The sequence below is a fragment of the Narcine bancroftii genome, chromosome 8, assembly GCF_036971445.1.
Source record: "Narcine bancroftii isolate sNarBan1 chromosome 8, sNarBan1.hap1, whole genome shotgun sequence".
In the NCBI taxonomy this organism is placed as follows: Eukaryota; Metazoa; Chordata; class Chondrichthyes; order Torpediniformes; family Narcinidae; genus Narcine; species Narcine bancroftii.
This window is the reverse complement of record NC_091476.1, coordinates 58,964,383-58,986,905: the sequence shown is the minus strand read 5'-3', so window position 1 is coordinate 58,986,905 and position 22,523 is coordinate 58,964,383. Positions and strand designations below refer to the sequence as shown.

At 63.7% G+C, this 22,523-nt stretch overlaps 4 protein-coding genes across 4 annotated transcripts; all 4 read right to left on the bottom strand.

Moving 5' to 3' along the window:
* Positions 1-4,179: 4,179 nt before the first annotated feature.
* LOC138742011 (proline-rich protein 36-like) lies at positions 4,180-6,285 on the bottom strand. Its single transcript, XM_069896205.1, has 4 exons — positions 5,631-6,285; positions 4,850-5,530; positions 4,600-4,756; positions 4,180-4,348 (listed from the first exon to the last, which is right to left on the bottom strand). Exons 1-4 carry the CDS (start codon positions 6,283-6,285, stop codon positions 4,180-4,182), a joined length of 1,662 nt encoding a protein of 553 aa, XP_069752306.1.
* Positions 6,286-6,402: 117 nt separating this feature from the next.
* LOC138742010 (proline-rich protein 36-like) lies at positions 6,403-8,880 on the bottom strand. Its single transcript, XM_069896204.1, has 5 exons — positions 8,451-8,880; positions 7,831-8,190; positions 7,142-7,691; positions 6,935-7,025; positions 6,403-6,534 (listed from the first exon to the last, which is right to left on the bottom strand). The coding sequence occupies exons 1-5, from the start codon at positions 8,878-8,880 to the stop codon at positions 6,403-6,405; spliced, it is 1,563 nt and encodes a 520-aa protein (XP_069752305.1).
* Positions 8,881-11,747: 2,867 nt separating this feature from the next.
* Positions 11,748-13,363, bottom strand: LOC138742009 (proline-rich protein 36-like). The gene is made up of 3 exons (XM_069896203.1): positions 12,974-13,363; positions 12,768-12,890; positions 11,748-12,674 (listed from the first exon to the last, which is right to left on the bottom strand). Exons 1-3 carry the CDS (start codon positions 13,361-13,363, stop codon positions 11,748-11,750), a joined length of 1,440 nt encoding a protein of 479 aa, XP_069752304.1.
* A 5,725-nt stretch (positions 13,364-19,088) lies between these two features.
* Positions 19,089-20,766, bottom strand: LOC138742008 (proline-rich protein 36-like). The gene is made up of 3 exons (XM_069896202.1): positions 20,596-20,766; positions 19,655-20,489; positions 19,089-19,462 (listed from the first exon to the last, which is right to left on the bottom strand). Exons 1-3 carry the CDS (start codon positions 20,764-20,766, stop codon positions 19,089-19,091), a joined length of 1,380 nt encoding a protein of 459 aa, XP_069752303.1.
* Between the last annotated feature and the right edge of the window lie 1,757 nt (positions 20,767-22,523).

The following is a 22,523-nucleotide window of genomic DNA, read 5'->3' as shown; positions in this document are numbered from 1 at the left end:
GGCCGGGCCAGGAGCACCGGGGAGGCCGGGCCAGGTGCACCCGCGAGGATGGGCCAGGAGCAGCAGGGAAGCCGGGCCAGGAGCACCGGCGATGCCGGGCCAGGAGCAGCGGGGAGGCCGGGCCAGGAACACCGGCGAGGCCGGGCCAGGAGCACCGACGAGGCCGCGCTAGGAGCACAGGGGATGCCGGGCCATGAGTTCATGTGAGGCCGGGCCTGGTGTACTGGTGAGGCTGGGCCTGGAGTACAGGGGAGGCTGGGCCTGGATTACTGGTGAGGCTGGGACTGGATTACTGGTGAGGCTGTTGCAAGAGTACCGGGGAAGCTGGACCTGGGGTACTGGATAGGCTGGGCCTGGAGTACTGGGTAGGCGGGACCTGGAGTGCTGGGGAGGCTGGGCCTGGAGTGCTGGGGAGGCTGGGCCTGGAGTCCTGGGGAGGCTGGGCCTGGAGTCCTGGGGAGGCTGGGACTGGAGTGCTGGGGAGGCTGGGCCTGGTGTACTGGTGAGGCTGACCCTGGAGTACTGCAGAGGCTGGGCCTGTGGTACTGGGGAGGCTGGGACTGGAGTAATGGTAAGGCTGGGCCTGGTGGACTGGTGAGGCTGACCCTGGAGTACTGCGGAGGCTGGGCCTGGGGTACTGGGGAGGCTGGGCCTGGAGTACTGGTGAGGCTGGTCCTGGAGTACTGGTGAGGCTGGGCCTGGAGTACTGGTGAGGATGGCCCTGGAGTACTGGTGAGGCTGGGCCTGGAGTACTGGTGAGGCTGGGCCTGGAGTACTTGTGACGCTGGCCCTAGAGAACTGGTGAGGCTGACCCTGGAGTACTGGCGAGGCTGGGCATGGAGTACTGTGGAGGCTGGACCTGAAGTGCTGGGGAGGCTGGGCCTGGAGTGCTGGGATGAGTGGGCTGCAGTGCTGGGGAGGCCGGGCCTGCCACGCTGGGGAGGCCGGGCCTGGAGCACCGGGGAGGCCGGGCCAGAAGCACAGGGGAGACAGGGCCAGGAGCACCGGGGAGGCCCCGCCAGGAGTACTGCTGGGACTGGGCTTGTTGTACTACTGATGCAGAGCCTGAACGACTGCTGACGTCGTGCCTGAAGTTCTAATGAATCTATGCCTGGTGTACTTGTGATGTTTGTTCCTGAGTATTAGTAATGCTTGGCCTGGAGTACTGGTCAGGCTGGATATATAGTACTCGAGGGGCCAGGCCTGGAGCACTGCTGAGGCTGGTCCTGGTGTACTGGTGAGGCCTGGACTGAAGATCAGGTGAGCGTGAGCCTGGATGAATAGAGGCGCAAGGCCTGGAGGTCTGCTGAGGCTGATACTGGAGTACTAATGAGAGTGGGTCTAGAAAACTGGTGTGGCTGGTCCTGGAGAATTAGTGTAGCTGGCCTGAAGTATGAGGGGAGCTGGGACTAGAGTACTGGTGAAGCCTGGCCTGAAGTACTAGTGGACCTTGGCCTTGAGTACTTGTGAGGCTGGGCCTGGAGTACTGGTGAGGCTGTGCCAGGAGTACTGGTGAGGCCAGGCCAGGAGCACCGGGGAGGCCGAGCCAGGAGCACCGGGGAGGCCGGGCCAGGAGCACCGGGGAGGCTGGGCCAGGAGCACCGGAGAGGCCGGGCCAGGAGAAACGTGGAGGCCGGGCCAGGAGCACCGGGGAGGCCGGGCCAGGGGTACCGGGGAGGCCGTGCCAGGAGCACCGGCGAGGCCATGCCAGGAGCACCGGGGAGGCCTCGCCAGGAGTACTCGTGGGACTGGGCTTGGTGTACTACTGATGCAGAGCCTGGACTACTGCTGACGCCGTGCCTGAAGTTCTAATGAATCTATGCCTAGTGTACTTGTGATGTTTGTTCTGGAGGGTTTGTAATGCTGCGCCTTGAGTACTGGTCAGGCTGGACGTATAGTACTAGAGTGGCCAGGCCTGGAGCACTAATTAGGCTGGGCCACGTGTACTGGTGAAGCTGGGACTGGAGATCAGGTGAGCGTGAGCCTGGATGACTAGAGGGGCAAGGCCTGGAGTTCTGCTGAGGCTGATACTGGAGTACTAATGAAGCTGGGTCTAGAAAACTGGTGTGGCCAGTCCTGGAATTTTAGTGTAGCTGGCCAGAAGTATGAGGGGAGCTGGGACTAGAGTACTGGTGAAGCCTGGCCTGAAGGACAGTGGAGTTTAGCCTGGAGTACTGGTGAGGCTGGGCCTGGAGAACTGGTGACGCAGGACCTGGTGTACTGGGGAGGCTGGGCCTGGTGAGGCTGGGCCTGGAGTACTGGGGAGGCCGGGCCAGGAGCACCGGGGAGGCCGGGCCAGGAGCACCGGGGAGGCCGGGCCAGGAGCACCCGCGAGGACGGGCCAGGAGCAGCGGGGAGGCCGGGCCAGGAGCACCGGGGAGGCCGGGCCAGAAGCACAGGGGAGACTGGGCCAGGAGCACCGGGGAGGCCCCGCCAGGAGTACTGCTGGGACTGGGCTTGGTGTACTACTGATGCAGAGCCTGAACGACTGCTGACGTCGTGCCTGAAGTTCTAATGAATCTATGCCTGGTGTAGTTGTGATGGTTGTTCCTGAGTATTAGTAATGCTTGGCCTGGAGTACTGGTCAGGCTTGATATATAGTACTAGAGGGGCCAGGCCTGGAGCACTGCTGAGGCTGGTCCTGGTGTACTGGTGAGGCCTGGACTGGAGATCAGGTGAGCATGAGCCTGGATGACTAGAGGCGCAAGGCCTGGAGGTCTGCTGAGGCTGATACTGGATTACTAATGAGACTGGTTCTAGAAAACTAGTGTGGCTGGTCCTGGAGATTTAGTGTAACTGGCCTGAAGTACGAGGGGAGTTTGGCCTGGAGTGCTGGTGAGGCTGGGCCTGGAGAACTGGGGACGCAGGGCCTGGAATACTGGGGAGGCTGGGCTTGGAGTACTGGTGAGGCTGGGCCTGGAGTACTGGGGAGTCTGGGCCTGGAGTACAGGGGAGGCGGGACCTGGAGTGCTGGGGATGCCGAGCTAGGAGCACCGGGGAGGCCTGGCCTGGAGCGCTGGGGAGGCCGAGCCAGGAGCACCGGGGAGGCCAGGCCAGGAGCACCGGGGAGGCCGGGCCATGAGCACCGGGGAGGCCGGGCCAGGAGCACCGGGGAGTCCGGGCCAGGACCACTGGGTACGCCGGGCAGGAGCACCGGTGAGGCCGGGCCAGGAGCACAGGCGAGGCCGGGCCAGGAGCAGCGGCGAGGCCAGGCCAGGAGCACAGGCGAGGCCGGGCCAGGAGCAGCGGCAAGGCCGGGCCAGGAGCACAGGCGAGGCTGGGCCATGAGCACCAGCGAGGCCGGGCCAGGAGTATCGGGGTGGCCAGGCCAGGAGCATCGGGGAAGCACCGCCAGGAGCACCGGGGAGGCCCCGCCAGAAGTACTGCTGGGACTGGGCTTGGTGTACTACTGATGCAGAGCCTGGACTACAGCTGACGCCGCGCCTGAAGTTCTATTGAATCTATGCCTGGTATACTTGTGATGTTTGTTCCGGAGTATTAGTAATGCTTGGCCTGGAGTACTGGTCAGGCTGGACGTATAGTATTAGCGGGGCCAGTCCTTGAGCACTGCTGAGGCTGGTCCTGGTGTACTGGTGAGGCTGGGATTGGAGATCAGGTGAGCGTGAGCCTGGATGACTAGAGGGGGAAGGCTTGGAGGTCTGCTGAGGCTGATACTGGAGTACTAATGAGAGTGGGTCCAGAAAACTGGTGTGGCTAGTCCTGGAGAATTAGTGTAGCTGGCCTGAAGTACGAGGGGAGCTGGGACTAGAGTACTGGTGAAGCCTGGCCTGAAATACTAGTGGACCTTGGCCTTGAGTACTTGTGAGGCTGGGCCTGGAGTACTGGTGAGGCTGTGCCAGGAGCTCCGGGGAGGCCGGGCCAGGAGCACCGGGGAGGCCGGGCCAGGAGCACCGGGGAGGCCGGGCCAGGAGCACCGGGGAGGCTGGGCCAGGAGCACCGGAGAGGCCGGGCCAGGAGAAACGTGGAGGCCGGGCCAGGAGCACCGGGGAGGCCGGGCCAGGGGCACCGGGGAGGCCGTGACAGGAGCACCGGCGAGGCCATGCCAGGAGCACCGGGGAGGCCTCGCCAGGAGTACTCGTGGGACTGGGCTTGGTGTACTACTGATGCAGAGCCTGGACTACTGCTGACGCCGTGCCTGAAGTTCTAATGAATCTATCCCTAGTGTACTTGTGATGTTTGTTCTGGAGGGTTTGTAATGCTGCGCCTTGAGTACTTGTCAGGCTGGACGTATAGTACTAGAGTGGCCAGGCCTGGAGCACTAATGAGGCTGGGCCACGTGTACTGGTGAAGCTGGGACTGGAGATCAGGTGAGCGTGAGCCTGGATGACTAGAGGGGCAAGCCCTGGAGTTCTGCTGAGGCTGATACTGGAGTACTAATGAAGCTGGGTCTAGAAAACTAGTGTGGCGAGTCCTGGAATTTTAGTGTAGCTGGCCAGAAGTATGAGGGGAGCTGGGACTAGAGTACTGGTGAAGCCTGGCCTGAAGGACAGTGGAGCTTGGCCTGGAGTACTGGTGAGGCTGAGCCTGGGGAACTAGTGAGAATGGCCTGGATTGCTCTTGATGCTGGGTATGAAGTACTAGTGAAGCTGGGCCTGGAGTTCTGGTGAGGCTTCACATGTAGTGCGAGTGAAATAGGCCTGGAGTACTAGTGAGACTGGGCCTGGAGTACTAGTGAGACGATCTGGAGTACTATTGAGGCTGGGACTGGAGTGCTGGTGAGGCTGGGCCTGGAGTACTGGAGAATCTGGGACTGGAGATCAGGTGAGGGTGAGTCAGGATGACTAGAAGGGCAAGGTCTGGAGTTCTGGTGAGGCTGATACTGGAGTACCAATGTGGCTTTGCCTAGGGAACTCGTGAGGCTGGTCCAGGAGCACTAGTGACGCCGGGCCTGAAGTACTAGTGGAGTTTAGCCTGGAGTACTGGTGAGGCTGGGCCTGGAGAACTGGGGACGCAGGGCCTGGTGTACTGGGGAGGCTGGGCCAGGAGCACCGGGGAGGCCGGGCCAGGAGCACCGGGGAGGCCGGGCCAGGAGCACCCGCGAGGATGAGCCAGGAGCACCCGCGAGGATGGGCCAGGCGCACCCGCGAGGACGGGCCAGAAGCACCCGCGAGGCCGGGCCAGGAGCAGCGGGGAGGCCGGGCCAGGAGCACCGGCGAGGCCGGGCCAGGAGCAGCGGGGAGGTCGGGCCAGGAGCACCGGCGAGGCCGTGCCAGGATCACCGACGAGGCCGCGCTAGGAGCACGGGGGATGCCGGGCCATGAGTTCATGTGAGGCCGGGCCTGGAGTACTGGTGAGGCTGGGCCTGGAGTACAGGGGAGGCTGGGCCTGGAGTACTGGTGAGGCTGGGACTGGATTACTGGTGAGGCTGTGCCAAGAGTACCGTGGAAGCTGGGCCTGGAGTACTGGATAGGCTGGGCCTGGAGTACTGGGTAGGCGGGACCTGAGGTGCTGGGGAGGCTGTGCCTGGAGTGCTGGAGAGGCTGGGCCTGGTGTCCTGGGGAGGCTGGGCCTGGAGTGCTTGGGAGGCTTCACATGGAGTGCGAGTTAAATAGGCCTGGAGTACTGGTGAGGCTGGCCCTGGAGTACTGCTGAGGCTGGGCCTGGAGTACTGGTAAGGCTGGGCCTGGTGTACTGGTGAGGCTGAGCCTGGAGTACTGGGGAGGCTGGGCCTGGGGTACTGGGGATGCTCGGCCTGGAGAACTGGTGAGGCTGGTCCTGGAGTAAAAGTGAGGCTGGGCCTGGAGTACTGGTGAGGATGGCCCTGGAGTACTGGTGAGGCTGGGCCTGGAGTACTGGTGAGGCTGGGTCTGGAGTACTTGTGAGGCTGGCCCTAGAGAACTGGTGAGGCTGGCCCTGGAGTACTGGTGAGGCTGGGCCTGGAGTACTGGCGAGGCTGGGCCTGGAGTACTGGTGAGGCTGGGCCTGGAGTACTGGTGATGCTGGGCCTAGAGTACTGGTGAGCATGGGCCCTGTGGACTGGGGAGGCTGAGCCTGGAGTACTGGGGAAGCTGGGCCTGGTGTACTGGTGATCCTAGGTCTGGAGTTCTGGGGAGGCTGGGCCTGGAGCACTGGGGTGGCTGGGCCTGGAGTGCTGGGGTGGCCGGGCCTGGAGTACTGGGGAGGCTGGACCTGAAGTGCTGGGATGATTGGGATGCAGTGCTGGGGAGGCCGGGCCTGCCACGCTGGGGAGGCCGGGCCAGGAGCACCGGGGAGGCCGGGCCAGGGGCACCGGGGAGGCCGTGACAGGAGCACCGGCGAGGCCATGCCAGGAGCACCGGGGAGGCCTCGCCAGGAGTACTCGTGGGACTGGGCTTGGTGTACTACTGATGCAGAGCCTGGACTACTGCTGACGCCGTGCCTGAAGTTCTAATGAATCTATGCCTAGTGTACTTGTGATGTTTGTTCTGCAGGGTTTGTAATGCTGCGCCTTGAGTACTGGTCAGGCTGGACGTATAGTACTAGAGTGGCCAGGCCTGGAGCACTAATGAGGCTGGGCCACGTGTACTGGTAAAGCTGGGAATGGAGATCAGGTGAGCGTGAGCCTGGATGACTAGAGGGGCAAGGCCTGGAGTTCTGCTGAGGTTGATACTGGAGTACTAATGAAGCTGGGTCTAGAATACTGGTGTGGCGAGTCCTGGAATTTTAGTGTAGCTGGCCAGAAGTATGAGGGGAGCTGGGACTAGAGTACTGTTGAAGCCTAGCCTGAAGGACAGTGGAGCTTGGCCTGGAGTACTGGTGAGGCTGGGCCTGGGGAACTAGTGAGAATGGCCTGGATTGCTCTTGATGCTGGGTATGAAGTACTAGTGAAGCTGGGCCTGGAGTTCTGGTGAGGCTTCACAAGTAGTGCGAGTGAAATAGACCTGGAGTACTAGTGAGACTGGGCCTGGAGTACTATTGAAACGGTCTGGAGTACTATTGAGGCTGGGCCTGGAGTGCTGGTGAGGCTGGGCCTGGAGTACTGGTGAATCTGGGACTGGAGATCAGGTGAGGGTGAGTCAGGATGACTAGAAGGGCAAGGTCTGGAGTTCTGGTGAGGCTGATACTGGAGTACCAATGTGGCTTGGCCTAGGGAACTCGTGAGGCTGGTCCAGGAGCACTAGTGACACCGGGCCTGAAGTACTAGTGGAGTTTAGCCTGGAGTACTGGTGAGGCTGGGCCTGGAGAACTGGGGACGCAGGGCCTGGTGTACTGGGGAGGCTGGGCCTGGAGTACTGGTGAGGCTGGGCCTGGAGTACTGGGGAGGCCGGGGCAGGAGCACCGGGGAGGCCGGGCCAGGAGCACCGGGGAGGCCGGGCCAGGAGCACCCGCGAGGATGGGCCAGGAGCAGCGGGGAGGCCGGGCCAGGAGCACCGACGAGGGCGCGCTAGGAGCACAGTGGATGCTGGGCCATGAGTTCATGTGAGGCCGGGCCTGGAGTACTGGTGAGGCTGGGACTGGATTACTGGTGAGGCTGTGCCAAGAGTACTGGGGAAGCTGGACCTGGAGTACTGGATAGGCTGGGCCTGGAGTACTGGGTAGGCGGGACCTGGAGTGCTGGGGAGGCTGGGCCTGGAGTCCTGGGAGGCTGGGCGTGGAGTTTTGCTGAGGCTGGGCCTGGAGTACTGGTAAGGCTGGGCCTGGTGTACTGGTGAATTTGGGACTGGAGATCAGGTGAGGGTGAGTCAGGATATCTAGAAGGGCAAGGTCTGGAGTTCTTGTGAGGCTGATACTGGAGTACCAATGTGGCTTGGCCTAGGGAACTCGTGAGGCTGGTCCAGGAGCACTAGTGACGCCGGGCCTGAAGTACTAGTGGAGTTTAGCCTGGAGTACTGGTGAGGCTGGGCCTGGAGAACAGGGGACGCAGGGCCTGGTGTACTGGAGAGGCTGGGCCTGGAGTACTGGTGAGGCTAGGCCTGGAGTACTGGGGAGGCCAGGCCAGGAGCACCAGGGAGGCCGGGCCAGGAGCACCGGGGTGGCCGGGCCAGGAGCACCCGCGAGGACGGGCCAGGAGCAGCGGGGAGGCCGGGCCAGAAGCACAGGGCAGACTGGGCCAGGAGCACTGGGGAGGCCCCGCCAGGAGTACTGCTGGGACTGGGCTTGGTGTACTACTGATGCAGAGCCTGAACGACTGCTGACGTCGTTCCTGAAGTTCTAATGAATCTATGCCTGGTGTACTTGTGATATTTGTTCCTGAGTATTAGTAATGCTTGGCCTGGAGTACTGGTCAGGCTTGATATATAGTCCTAGAGGGGCCAGGCCTGGAGCACTGCTGAGGCTGGTCCTGGTGTACTGGTGAGGCCTGGACTGGAGATCAGGTGAGTGTGAGCCTGGATGACTAGAGGCGCAAGGCCTGGAGGTCTGCTGAGGCTGATACTGGAGTACTAATGAGACTGGTTCTAGAAAACTAATGTGGCTGGTCCTGGAGAATTAGTGTAACTGGCCTGAAGTACGAGGGGAGTTTGTCCTGGAGTGCTGGTGAGGCTGGGCCTGGAGAACTGGGGATGCAGGGCCTGGAATACTGGGGAGGCTGGGCTTGGAGTACTGGTGAGGCTGGGCCTGGAGTACTGGTGTGGCTGGGCCTGGAGTACTGGGGAGGCTGGGCCTGGAGTACAGGGGAGGCGGGACCTGGAGTGCTGGGGAGGCCGAGCCAGGAGCACCGGGGAGGCCTGGCGTGGAGCGCTGGGGAGGCCGAGCCGGGAGCACCGGGGAGGTCGGGCCAGGAGCACCGGGGAGGCCGGTCCAGGAGCACCGGGGAGGCCGGGCCAGGAGCACCGGGGAGTCCGGGCCAGGACCACTGGGAACGCCGGGCAGGAGCACCGGTGAGGCCGGGCCAGGAGCAGCGGCGAGGCCAGGCCAGGAGCACAGGCGAGGCCGGGCCATGAGCAGCGTCAAGGCCGGGCCAGGAGCACAGGCGAGGCTGGGCCATGAGCACCGGCGAGGCCGGGCCAGGAGCATCGGGGCGGCCACGCCAGGAGCATCAGGGAAGCACCGCCAGGAGCACCGGGGAGGCCCCGCCAGAAGTACTGCTGGGACTGGGCTTGGTGTACTACTGATGCAGAGCCTGGACTACAGCTGACGCCGCGCCTCAAGTTCTATTGAATCTATGCCTGGTATACTTGTGATGTTTGTTCCGGAGTATTAGTAATGCTTGGCCTGGAGTACTGGTCAGGCTGGATGCATAGTATTAGCGGGGCCAGTCCTTGAGCACTGCTGAGGCTGGTCCTGGTGTACTGGTGAGGCTGGGACTGGAGATCAGGTGAGCGTGAGCCTGGATGACTAGAGGGGGAAGGCTTGGAGGTCTGCTGAGGCTGATACTGGAGTACTAATGAGAGTGGGTCTAGAAAACTGGTGTGGCTGGTCCTGGAGAATTAGTGTAGCTGGCCTGAAGTACGAGGGGAGCTGGGACTAGAGTACTGGTGAAGCCTGGCCTGAAGTACTAGTGGACCTTGGCCTTGAGTACTTGTGAGGCTGGGCCTGGAGTACTGGTGAGGCTGTGCCAGGAGTACTGGTGAGGCCGGGCCAGGAGCACCTGGGAGGCCGGGCCAGGAGCACCAGGGAGGCCGGGCCAGGAGCACCGGGGAGGCTGGGCCAGGAGCACCGGAGAGGCCGGGCCAGGAGAAACGTGGAGGCTGGGCCTGGAGAACTGGGGACGCAGGGCCTGGTGAACTGGGGAGGCTGGGCCTGGTTTACTGGTGAGGCTGGGCCTGGAGTACTGGGGAGGCCGGGCCAGGAGCACCCGCGAGGACGGGCCAGGAGCACCCGCGAGGCCGGGTCAGGAGCAGTGGGGAGGCCGGGCCAGGAGCACCGGCGAGGCTGGGCCAGGAGCAGCGGGGAGGTCGGGCCAGGAGCACCGGCGAGGCCGAGCCAGGAGCACCGACGAGGCCGTGCTAGGAGCACAGGGGATGCCGGGCCATGAGTTCATGTGAGGCCGGGCCTGGAGTACTGGTGAGGCTGGGCCTGGAGTACAGGGGAGGCTGGGCCTGGAGTACTGGTGAGGCTGGGACTGGATTACTGGTGAGGCTGTGCCAAGAGTACCGGGGAAGCTGGACCTGGAGTACTGGATAGGCTGGGCCTGGAGTACTGGGTAGGTGGGACCTGGAGTGCTGGGGAGGCTGGGCCTGGAGTGCTGGGGAGGCTGGGCCTGGAGTCCTGGGGAGGCTGGGACTGGAGTGCTGGGGAGGCTGGGCCTGGAGTGCTTGGGAGGCTTCACATGGAGTGCGCGTTAAGTAGGCCTGGAGTACTGGTGAGGCTGGGCCTGGAGTACTGCTGAGGCTGGGCCTGGAGTACTGGTAAGGCTGGGCCTGGTGTACTGGTGAGGCTGAGCCTGGAGTACTGGGGAGGCTGGGCCAGGGGTACTGGGGAGGCTCGGCCTGGAGAACTGGTGAGGCTGGTCCTGGAGTACTGGTGAGGCTGGGCCTGGAGTACTGGTGAGGATGGCCCTGGAGTACTGGTGAGGCTGGGCCTGGAGTACTGGTGAGGCTGGACCTGGAGTACTTGTGAGGCTGGCCCTAGAGAACTGGTGAGGCTGGCCCTGGAGTACTGGTGAGGCTGGGCCTGGAGTACTGGCGAGGCTGGGCCTGGAGTACTGGTCAGGCTGGGCCTGGAGTACTGGTGATGCTGGGCCTAGAGTACTGGTGAGCATTGGCCTGGTGGACTGGGGAGGCTAGGTCTGGAGTTCTGGGGAGGCTGGGCCTGGAGCACTGGGGAGGCTGGGCCTGGAGTGCTGGGGTGGCCGGGCCTGGAGTACTGGGGAGGCTGGACCTGAAGTGCTGGGGAGGCTGGGCCTGGAGTGCTGGGATGAGTGGGCTGCAGTGCTGGGGAGGCCGGGCCTTTCACGCTGGGGAGGCCGGGCCTGGAGCACCGGGGAGGCCGGGCCAGAAGCACAGGGGAGACTGGGCCAGGAGCACCGGGGAGGCCCCGCCAGGAGTACTGCTGGGACTGGGCTTGGTGTACTACTGATGCAGAGCCTGAACGACTGCTGACGTCGTGCCTGAAGTTCTAATGAATCTATGCCTGGTGTACTTGTGATGTTTGTTCCTGAGTATTAGTAATGCTTGGCCTGGAGTTCTGGTCAGGCTGGATATATAGTACTAGAGGGGCCTGGCCTGGAGCACTGCTGAGGCTGGTCCTGGTGTACTGGTGAGGCCTGGACTGGAGATCAGGTGAGCGTGAGCCTGGATGACTAGAGGCGCAAGGCCTGGAGGTCTGCTGAGGCTGATACTGGAGTACTAATGAGACTGGTTCTAGAAAACTGGTGTGGCTGGTCCTCGAGAATTAGTGTAACTGGCCTGAAGTACGAGGGGAGTTTGGCCTGGAGTGCTGGTGAGGCTGGGCCTGGAGAACTGGGGACGCAGGGCCTGGAGTACTGTGGAGGCTGGGCTTGGAGTACTGGTGTGGCTGGGCCTGGAGAACTGGGGAGGCTGGGCCTGGAGTACAGGGGAGGCGGGACCTGGAGTGCTGGGGAGGCCGTGCCAGGATCACCGGGGAGGCCTGGCCTGGAGCGCTGGGGAGGCCGAGCCAGGAGCACCGGGGAGGCCGGGCCAGGAGCACCGGGGAGGCAGGGCCAGGAGCACAGGGGAGGCCGGGCCAGGAGCACCCGCGAGGACGGGCCAGGACCACCCGCGAGGCCGGGCCAGGAGCACCGGCGAGGCCGGGCCAGGAACACCAGCTAGGCCGGGCCAGGAGCAGCGGGGAGGTCGGGCCAGGGGCACCGGCGAGGCCGGGCCAGGAGCACCGACGAGGCCACGCTAGGAGCACTGGGGATGCCGGGCCATGAGTTCATGTGAGGCCGGGCCTGGAGTACTGGTGAGGCTGGGCCTGGAGTACAGGGGAGGCTGGGCCTGGAGTACTGGTGAGGCTGGGACTGGATTACTGGTGAGGCTGTGCCAAGAGTACCGGGGAAGCTGTACCTGGAGTACTGGATAGGCTGGGCCTGGAGTACTGGGTAGTCGGGACCTGGAGTGCTGGGGAGGCTGGGCCTGGAGTGCTGGGGAGGCTGGGCCTGGAGTCCTGGGGTGGCTGGGACTGGAGTGCTGGGGAGGCTGGGACTGGAGTGCTTGGGAGGCTTCACATGGAGTGCGAGTTAAATAGGCCTGGAGTACTGGTGAGGCTCGGCCTGGAGAACTGGTGAGGCTGGTCCTGGAGTACTGGTGAGGCTCGGCCTGGAGTACTGGTGAGGCTGGGCCTGGAGTACTTGTGAGGCTGGGCCTGGAGTAATCGTGAGGCTGGGCCTGGAGTACTGGTGATGCTGGGCCTAGAGTACTGGTGAGCATGGGCCTGGTGGACTGGGGAGGCTGAGCCTGGAGTACTGGGGAGGCTGGGCCTGGAGTACTGGTGAGGCTAGGTCTGGAGTTCTGGGGAGGCTGGGCCTGGAGTACTGGGGAGGCTGGGCCTGGAGTGCTTGGGTGGCCGGGCCTGGAGTACTGGGGAGGCTGGACCTGAAGTGCTGGGGAGGCTGGGCCTGGAGTGCTGGGATGAGTGGGCTGCAGTGCTGGGGAGGCCGGGCCTGCCACGCTGGGGAGGCTGGGCCTGGAGCACCGGGGAGGCCGGGCCAGAAGCACAGTGGAGACTGGGCCAGGAGCACCGGGGAGGCCCCGCCAGGAGTACTGCTGGGACTGGGCTTGGTGTACTACTGATGCAGAGCCTGAACGACTGCTGACGTCGTGCCTGAAGTTCTAATGAATCTATGCCTGGTGTACTTGTGATGTTTGTTCCTGAGTATTAGTAATGCTTGGCTTGGAGTACTGTTCAGGCTGGATATATAGTACTAGAGGGGCCAGGCCTGGAGCACTGCTGCGGCTGGTCCTGGTGTACTGGTGAGGCCTGGACTGGAGATCAGGTGAGCGTGAGCCTGGATGACTAGAGGCGCAAGGCCTCGAGGTCTGCTGAGGCTGATACTGGAGTACTAATGAGACTGGTTCTAGAAAACTGGTGTGGCTGGTCCTCGAGAATTAGTGTAACTGGCCTGAAGTACGAGGGGAGTTTGGCCTGGAGTGCTGGTGAGGCTGGGCCTGGAGAACTGGGGACGCAGTGCCTGGAGTACTGGGGAGGCTGGGCCTGGAGTACAGGGGAGGCAGGACCTGGTGTGCTGGGGAGGCCGTGCCAGGTGCAACGGGGAGGCCTGGCCTGGAGCGCTGGGGAGGCCGAGGCAGGAGCACCGGGGAGGCCGGTCCAGGAGCACCGGGGAGGCCGGTCCAGGAGCACCGGGGAGGCCGGGCCAGGAGCACCGGGGAGGCCGGGCCAGGAGCACCGGGGAGGCCGGGCAGGAGCACCGGTGAGGCCGGGCCAGCAGCAGCTGCGAGGCCGGGCCAGGAGCAGCGGCGAGGCCGGCCCAGGAGCACCGGCGAGTCCGGGCCAGGAGCATCGGGGAGGCCGGGCCAGGAGCATCGGGGAAGCACCGCCAGGAGCACCGGGGAGGCCCCGCCAGAAGTACTGCTGGGACGGGGCTTGGTGTACTACTGATGCAGAGCCTGGACTACTGCTGACGCCGCGCCTGAAGTTCTATTGAATCTATGCCTGGTATACTTGTGATGTTTGTTCCGGAGTATTAGTAATGCTTGGTCTGGAGTACTGGTCAGGCTGGACGTATAGTATTGGAGGGGCCAGGCCTGGAGCACTGCTGAGGCTGGTCCTGGTGTACTGGTGAGGCCTGGACTGGAGATCAGGTGAGCGTGAGCCCGGATGACTAGAGGGGCAAGGCTTGGAGGTCTGCTTAGGCTGATACTGGAGTACTAATGAGAGTGGGTCTAGAAAACTGCTGTGGCTGGTCCTGGAGAATTAGTGTAGCTGGCCTGAAGTACGAGGGGAGCTGGGACTAGAGTACTGGTGAAGCCTGGCCTGAAGTACTAGTGGACCTTGGCCTTGAGTACTTGTGAGGCTGGGCCTGGAGTACTTGTGAGGCTGTACCAGGAGTACTGGTGAGGCTGGGCCAGGAGTACTGGTGAGGCTGGGTCAGGAGTACTGGTGACGCTGGGCCTGGAGTACTGGTGAGGCTGTGCCTGGAGTACTGGTGAGGCTGGGCCTGGATTACTGGAGAGGCTGGACCTGATGTGCTGGGGAGGCCGGGCCTGGAGTGCTGGGGTGGCCTGTCCAGCAGTACTGGGGAGACCGGGCCTGCAGTGCTGGGAAGGCCTGGACAGGACCGGCTGGAGGCTGGTCCAGGAGCACCTGGGAGGCCGGGCCAGGAGCACCGGGGAGGCCGGGCCAGGACTATCGGGGAGGCAAGGCCAGGAGCACTGGGGAGGCCGGGCCACGAGCACCGGGGAGGCAGGGCCAGGAGCACCGGGGAGGCAGGGCCAGGAGCACCAGGGAGGCCGGGCCAGGAGCACAGGGGAGACCGGGCCAGGAGCACCGGGGAGGCCGGGAAAGGAGCACCAGGGAGGCCGGGCCAGGAGCACCGGGGAGGCCGGGCCAGAAGCACAGGGGAGACTGGGCCAGGAGCACCGGGGAGGCCCCGCCAGGAGTACTGCTGGGACTGGGCTTGGTGTACTACTGATGCAGAGCCTGAACGACTGCTGACGTCGTGCCTGAAGTTCTAATGAATCTATGCCTGGTGTACTTGTGATGTTTGTTCCTGAGTATTAGTAATGCTTGGCTTGGAGTACTGGTCAGGCTGGATATATAGTACTAGAGGGGCCAGGCCTGGAGCACTGCTGCGGCTGGTCCTGGTGTACTGGTGAGGCCTGGACTGGAGATCAGGTGAGCGTGAGCCTGGATGACTAGAGGCGCAAGGCCTCGAGGTCTGCTGAGGCTGATACTGGAGTACTAATGAGACTGGTTCTAGAAAACTGGTGTGGCTGGTCCTCGAGAATTAGTGTAACTGGCCTGAAGTACGAGGGGAGTTTGGCCTTGAGTGCTGGTGAGGCTGGGCCTGGAGAACTGGGGACGCAGTGCCTGGAGTACTGGGGAGGCTGGGCTTGGAGCACCGGGGAGGCCGGGCCAGGAGCACCGGGGAGGCCGGGCCAGGAGCACCGGTGAGTCCGGGCCAGTACCATCAGGTACGCCGGGCAGGAGCACCGGTGAGGCCGGGCCAGGAGCAGCGGCGAGGCCGGGCCAGGAGCAGCGGCGAGGCCGGGCCAGGAGCAGCGGCGAGGCCGGCCCAGGAGCACCGGCGAGGCCGGGCCAGGAGCACCAGGGAGGCCGAGCCAGGAGCACCAGGGAGGCCGAGCCAGGAGCACCGGGGATGCCGGTCCAGGAGCACCGGGGAGGCCGGGCCAGGAGCACCGGGGAGGCCGGGCCAGGAGCACCGGGGAGTCCGGGCCAGGACCACCAGGTACGCCGGGCAGGAGCACCGGTGAGGCCGGGCCAGGAGCAGCAGCGAGGCCGGGCCAGGAGCAGCGGCGAGGCCGGCCCAGGAGCACCGGCGAGGCCGGGCCAGGAGCATCGGGGAGGGCGGGCCAGGAGCATCGGGGAAGCACCGCCAGGAGCACCGGGGAGGCCCCTCCAGAAGTACTGCTGGGACTGGGCTTGGTGTACTACTGATGCAGAGCCTGGACTACTGCTGACGCCACGCCTGAAGTTCTATTGAATCTATGCCTGGTATACTTGTGATGTTTGTTCCGGAGTATTAGTAATGCTTGGCCTGGAGTACTGGTCAGGCTGGACGTATAGTATTGGAGGGGCCAGGCCTGGAGCACTGCTGAGGCTGGTCCTGGTGTACTGGTGAGGCTGGGACTGGAGATCAGGTGAGCGTGAGCCTGGTTGACGAGAGGGGCAAGGCTTGGAGGTCTGCTTAGGCTGATACTGGAGTACTAATGAGAGTGGGTCTAGAAAACTGCTGTGGCTGGTCCTGGAGAATTAGTGTAGCTGGCCTGAAGTACGAGGGGAGCTGGGACTAGAGTACTGGTGAAGCCTGGCCTGAAGTACTAGTGGACCTTGGCCTTGAGTACTTGTGAGGCTGGGCCTGGAGTATTGATGAGGCTGTACCAGGAGTACTGGTGAGGCTGGGCCAGGAGTACTGGTGAGGCTGGGTCAGGAGTACTGGTGACGCTGGGCCTGGAGTACTGGTGAGGCTGTGCCTGGAGTACTGGTGAGGCTGGGCCTGGAGTACTGGAGAGGCTGGACCTGATGAGCTGGGGATGCCGGGCCTGGAGTGCTGGGGTGGCCTGTCCAGCAGTACTGGGGAGACCGGGCCTTCAGTGCTGGGAAGGCCTGGACAGGACCGGCGTGGAGGCTGGTCCAGGAGCACCTGGGAGGCCGGGCCAGGAGCACCGGGGAGGCCGGGCCAGGACCATCGGGGAGGCAAGGCCAGGAGCACTGGGGAGGCCGGGCCAGGACCATCGGGGAGGCAAGGCCAGGAGCACTGGGGAGGCCGGGCCACGAGCACCGGGGAGGCAGGGCCAGGAGCACCGGGGAGGCAGGGCCAGGAGCACCAGGGAGGCCGGGCCAGGAGCACAGGGGAGACCGGGCCAGGAGCACCGGGGAGGCCGGGAAAGGAGCACCAGGGAGGCCGGGCCAGGAGCACTGGTGGGACTGGGCTTGGTGTACTACTGATGCAGAGCCTGGACTACTGCTGACGCCGTGCCTGAAGTTCTAATAAATCTATGCCTGGTGTACTGGTGATTTTTTTTCTGGAGTATTAGTAATGCTGGGCCTGGAGTACTGGTCAGGCTGGACCTATAGTACTAGAGTGGCCAGGCCTCGAGCACTGCTGAGGCTGGGCCTCGTGTACTGGTGAGGCTAGGACTGGAGATCAAGTGAGCGTGAGCATGGATGACTAGAGGGGCAAGGCCTGGAGGTCTGCTGATGCTGATACTGGAGTACTAATGAGACTGGGTCTAGAAAACTGGTGTGGCTGGACCTGGAGAATTAGTGTATCTGGCCTGAAGTACGAGGGGAGCTGGGACTAGAGTACTGGTGAAGCCTGGCCTGAAGTACTAGTGGAGCTTGGCCTCGAGTACTTGCGAGGCTGGGCCTGGAGTACTGGTGAGGATGGGCCAGGAGTATTGGTGAGGCTGGGCCAGGAGTACTGTTGAGGCTGGGCCTGGAGTACTGGTGAGGCTGGGCCTTGAGTACTGGGGAGATGGGCCTAGTGTAATGGTGAGGCTGGGCCAGGGGTACTGATGAAGCTGGGCCTGGGGTACTGGGGAGGCTGGGCCTGGAGTAGTGGGGAGGCTGGACCTGAAGTGCTGGCGAGGCAGGGCCTGGAGTGCTGGGGTGGCCGGGCCTGCAGTACTGGGGCGGCCGGGCCTGCAGTGCTGGGGAGGCCGGGAAAGGAGCACCGGGGAGGCCTGGCCAGGAGCACCTGGGAGCCGAGGCCTGGAGCACCGAGGAGGCAGGGCAACGAGCACCAGGCAGCCCGGGCCAGGAACATCTGGGAGGCCGGGCCACGAGCACCGGGGAGGCCGGGCCAGGAGCACCGGTGAGGCCGGGCCAGGAGCACAGGCGAGGCCGGGCCAGGAGTAACGGCGAGGCCTGGACAGGAGCATCGGGGAGTCCGGGCCAGGTGCACCAGGGAGGCCGTGCCAGGAGCACCGGGGAGGCAGGGCCAGGAGAACCGGGCAGGCCGGGCCAGGAGCACCGGGGAGGCCTGGCCAGGAGCACAGGGGAGACCGGGCCAGGAGCACCGGGGAGGCCGGGAAAGGAGCACCAGGGAGGCCGGGCCAGGAGCACCGGGGAGGCCGGGCCAGAAGCACAGGGGAGACTGGGCCAGGAGCACCGGGGAGGCCCCGCCAGGAGTACTGCTGGGACTGGGCTTGGTGTACTACTGATGCAGAGCCTGAACGACTGCTGACGTCGTGCCTGAAGTTCTAATGAATCTATGCCTGGTGTACTTGTGATGTTTGTTCCTGAGTATTAGTAATGCTTGGCTTGGAGTACTGGTCAGGCTGGATATATAGTACTAGAGGGGCCAGGCCTGGAGCACTGCTGCGGCTGGTCCTGGTGTACTGGTGAGGCCTGGACTGGAGATCAGGTGAGCGTGAGCCTGGATGACTAGAGGCGCAAGGCCTGGAGGTCTGCTGAGGCTGATACTGGAGTACTAATGAGACTGGTTCTAGAAAACTGGTGTGGCTGGTCCTCGAGAATTAGTGTAACTGGCCTGAAGTACGAGGGGAGTTTGGCCTGGAGTGCTGGTGAGGCTGGGCCTGGAGAACTGGGGACGCAGTGCCTGGAGTACTGGGGAGGCTGGGCTTGGAGTACTGGTGTGGCTGGGCCTGGAGAACTGGGGAGGCTGGGCCTGGAGTACAGGGGAGGCGGGACCTGGTGTGCTGGGGAGGCCGTGCCAGGAGCAACGGGGAGGCCTGGCCTGGAGCGCTGGGGAGGCCGAGCCAGGAGCACCGGGGAGGCCGGTCCAGGAGCACCAGGGAGGCCGGGCCAGGAGCATCGGGGAAGCACCGCCAGGAGCACCGGGGAGGCCCCGCCAGAAGTACTGCTGGGACTGGGCTTGGTGTTCTACTGATGCAGAGCCTGGACTACTGCTGACGCCGCGCCTGAAGTTCTATTGAATCTATGCCTGGTATACTTGTGATGTTTGTTCCGGAGTATTAGTAATGCTTGGCCTGGAGTACTAGTCAGGCTGGACGTATAGTATTGGAGGGGCCAGGCCTGGAGCACTGCTGAGGCTGGTCCTGGTGTACTGGTGAGGCTGGGACTGGAGATCAGGTGAGCGTGAGCCTGGATGACGAGAGGGGCAAGGCTTGGAGGTCTGCTTAGGCTGATACTGGAGTACTAATGAGAGTGGGTCTAGAAAACTGCTGTTGCTGGTCCTGGAGAATTAGTGTAGCTGGCCTGAAGTACGAGGGGAGCTGGGACTAGAGTACTGGTGAAGCCTGGCCTGAAGTACTAGTGGACCTTGGCCTTGAGTACTTGTGAGGCTGGGCCTGGAGTACTGGTGAGGCTGGGTCAGGAGTACTGGTGACGCTGGGCCTGGAGTACTGGTGAGGCTGTGCCTGGAGTACTGGTGAGGCTGGGCCTGGAGTACTGGAGAGGCTGGACCTGATGTGCTGGGGAGGCCGGGCCTGGAGTGCTGGTGAGGCTGGGCCTGGAGTACTGGCGAGGCTGGGCCTGGAGTACTGGTGAGGCTGGGCCTGGAGTACTGGTGATGCTGGGCCTAGAGTACTGGTGAGCATTGGCCTGGTGGACTGGGGAGGCTAGGTCTGGAGTTCTGGGGAGGCTGGGCCTGGAGCACTGGGGAGGCTGGGCCTGGAGTGCTGGGGTGGCCGGGCCTGGAGTACTGGGGAGGCTGGACCTGAAGTGCTGGGGAGGCTGGGCCTGGAGTGCTGGGATGAGTGGGCTGCAGTGCTGGGGAGGCCGGGCCTTTCACGCTGGGGAGGCCGGGCCTGGAGCACCGGGGAGGCCGGGCCAGAAGCACAGGGGAGACTGGGCCAGGAGCACCGGGGAGGCCCCGCCAGGAGTACTGCTGGGACTGGGCTTGGTGTACTACTGATGCAGAGCCTGAACGACTGCTGACGTCGTGCCTGAAGTTCTAATGAATCTATGCCTGGTGTACTTGTGATGTTTGTTCCTGAGTATTAGTAATGCTTGGCCTGGAGTTCTGGTCAGGCTGGATATATAGTACTAGAGGGGCCTGGCCTGGAACACTGCTGAGGCTGGTCCTGGTGTACTGGTGAGGCCTGGACTGGAGATCAGGTGAGCGTGAGCCTGGATGACTAGAGGCGCAAGGCCTGGAGGTCTGCTGAGGCTGATACTGGAGTACTAATGAGACTGGATCTAGAAAACTGGTGTGGCTGGTCCTCGAGAATTAGTGTAACTGGCCTGAAGTACGAGGGGAGTTTGGCCTGGAGTGCTGGTGAGGCTGGGCCTGGAGAACTGGGGACGCAGGGCCTGGAGTACTGGGGAGGCTGGGCTTGGAGTACTGGTGTGGCTGGGCCTGGAGAACTGGGGAGGCTGGGCCTGGAGTACAGGGGAGGCGGGACCTGGAGTGCTGGGGAGGCCGTGCCAGGAGCACCGGGGAGGCCTGGCCTGGAGCGCTGGGGAGGCCGAGCCAGGAGCACCGGGGAGGCCGGGCCAGGAGCACCGGGGAGGCAGGGCCAGGAGCACAGGGGAGGCCGGGCCAGGAGCACCCGCGAGGACGGGCCAGGACCACCCGCGAGGCCGGGCCAGGAGCACCGGCGAGGCCGGGCCAGGAACACCGGCGAGGCCGGGCCAGGAGCAGCGGGGAGGTCGGGCCAGGGGCACCGGCGAGGCCGGGCCAGGAGCACCGACGAGGCCACGCTAGGAGCACTGGGGATGCCGGGCCATGAGTTCATGTGAGGCCGGGCCTGGAGTACTGGTGAGGCTGGGCCTGGAGTACAGGGGAGGCTGGGCCTGGAGTACTGGTGAGGCTGGGACTGGATTACTGGTGAGGCTGTGCCAAGAGTACCGGGGAAGCTGTACCTGGAGTACTGGATAGGCTGGGCCTGGAGTACTGGGTAGTCGGGACCTGGAGTGCTGGGGAGGCTGGGCCTGGAGTGCTGGGGAGGCTGGGCCTGGAGTCCTGAGGTGGCTGGGACTGGAGTGCTGGGGAGGCTGGGACTGGAGTGCTTGGGAGGCTTCACATGGAGTGCGAGTTAAATAGGCCTGGAGTACTGGTGAGGTTCGGCCTGGAGAACTGGTGAGGCTGGTCCTGGAGTACTGGTGAGGCTGGGCCTGGAGTACTGGTGAGGCTGGGCCTGGAGTACTTGTGAGGCTGGCCCTAGAGAACTGGTGAGGCTGGCCCTGGAGTACTGGTGAGGCTGGGCCTGGAGTACTGGCGAGGCTGGGCCTGGAGTAATCGTGAGGCTGGGCCTGGAGTACTGGTGATGCTGGGCCTAGAGTACTGGTGAGCATGGGCCTGGTGGACTGGGGAGGCTGAGCCTGGAGTACTGGGGAGGCTGGGCCTGGAGAACTGGTGAGGCTAGGTCTGGAGTTCTGGGGAGGCTGGGCCTGGAGTACTGGGGAGGCTGGGGCTGGAGTGCTTGGGTGGCCGGGCCTGGAGTACTGGGGCGGCTGGGCCTGGAGTGCTGGGATGAGTGGGCTGCAGTGCTGGGGAGGCCGGGCCTGCCACGCTGGGGAGGCTGGGCCTGGAGCACCGGGGAGGCCGGGCCAGAAGCACAGTGGAGACTGGGCCAGGAGCACCGGGGAGGCCCCGCCAGGAGTACTGCTGGGACTGGGCTTGGTGTACTACTGATGCAGAGCCTGAACGACTGCTGACGTCGTGCCTGAAGTTCTAATGAATCTATGCCTGGTGTACTTGTGATGTTTGTTCCTGAGTATTAGTAATGCTTGGCTTGGAGTACTGTTCAGGCTGGATATATAGTACTAGAGGGGCCAGGCCTGGAGCACTGCTGCGGCTGGTCCTGGTGTACTGGTGAGGCCTGGACTGGAGATAAGGTGAGCGTGAGCCTGGATGACTAGAGGCGCAAGGCCTGGAGGTCTGCTGAGGCTGATACTGGAGTACTAATGAGACTGGATCTAGAAAACTGGTGTGGCTGGTCCTCGAGAATTAGTGTAACTGGCCTGAAGTACGAGGGGAGTTTGGCCAGGAGTGCTGGTGAGGCTGGGCCTGGAGAACTGGGGACGCAGTGCCTGGAGTACTGGGGAGGCTGGGCCTGGAGTACAGGGGAGGCGGGACCTGGTGTGCTGGGGAGGCCGTGCCAGGAGCAACGGGGAGGCCTGGCCTGGAGCGCTGGGGAGGCCGAGCCAGGAGCACCGGGGAGGCCGGTCCAGGAGCACCGGGGAGGCCGGGGCAGGAGCACCGGGGAGGCCGGGCCAGGAGCACCGGGGAGTCCGGGCCAGGACCACCAGGTACGCCGGGCAGGAGCACCGGTGAGGCCGGGCCAGCAGCAGCTGCGAGTCCGGGCCAGGAGCAGCGGCGAGGCCGGCCCAGGAGCACCGGCGAGTCCGGGCCAGGAGCATCGGGGAGGCCGGGCCAGGAGCATCGGGGAAGCACCGCCAGGAGCACCGGGGAGGCCCCGCCAGAAGTACTGCTGGGACGGGGCTTGGTGTACTACTGATGCAGAGCCTGGACTACTGCTGACGCCGCGCCTGAAGTTCTATTGAATCTATGCCTGGTATACTTGTGATGTTTGTTCCGGAGTATTAGTAATGCTTGGCCTGGAGTACTGGTCAGGCTGGACGTATAGTATTGGAGGGGCCAGGCCTGGAGCACTGCTGAGGCTGGTCCTGGTGTACTGGTGAGGCCTGGACTGGAGATCAGGTGAGCGTGAGCCCGGATGACTAGAGGGGCAAGGCTTGGAGGTCTGCTTAGGCTGATACTGGAGTACTAATGAGAGTGGGTCTAGAAAACTGCTGTGGCTGGTCCTGGAGAATTAGTGTAGCTGGCCTGAAGTACGAGGGGAGCTGGGACTAGAGTACTGGTGAAGCCTGGCCTGAAGTACTAGTGGACCTTGGCCTTGAGTACTTGTGAGGCTGGGCCTGGAGTACTTGTGAGGCTGTACCAGGAGTACTGGTGAGGCTGGGCCAGGAGTACTGGTGAGGCTGGGTCAGGAGTACTGGTGACGCTGGGCCTGGAGTACTGGTGAGGCTGTGCCTGGTGTACTGGTGAGGCTGGGCCTGGATTACTGGAGAGGCTGGACCTGATGTGC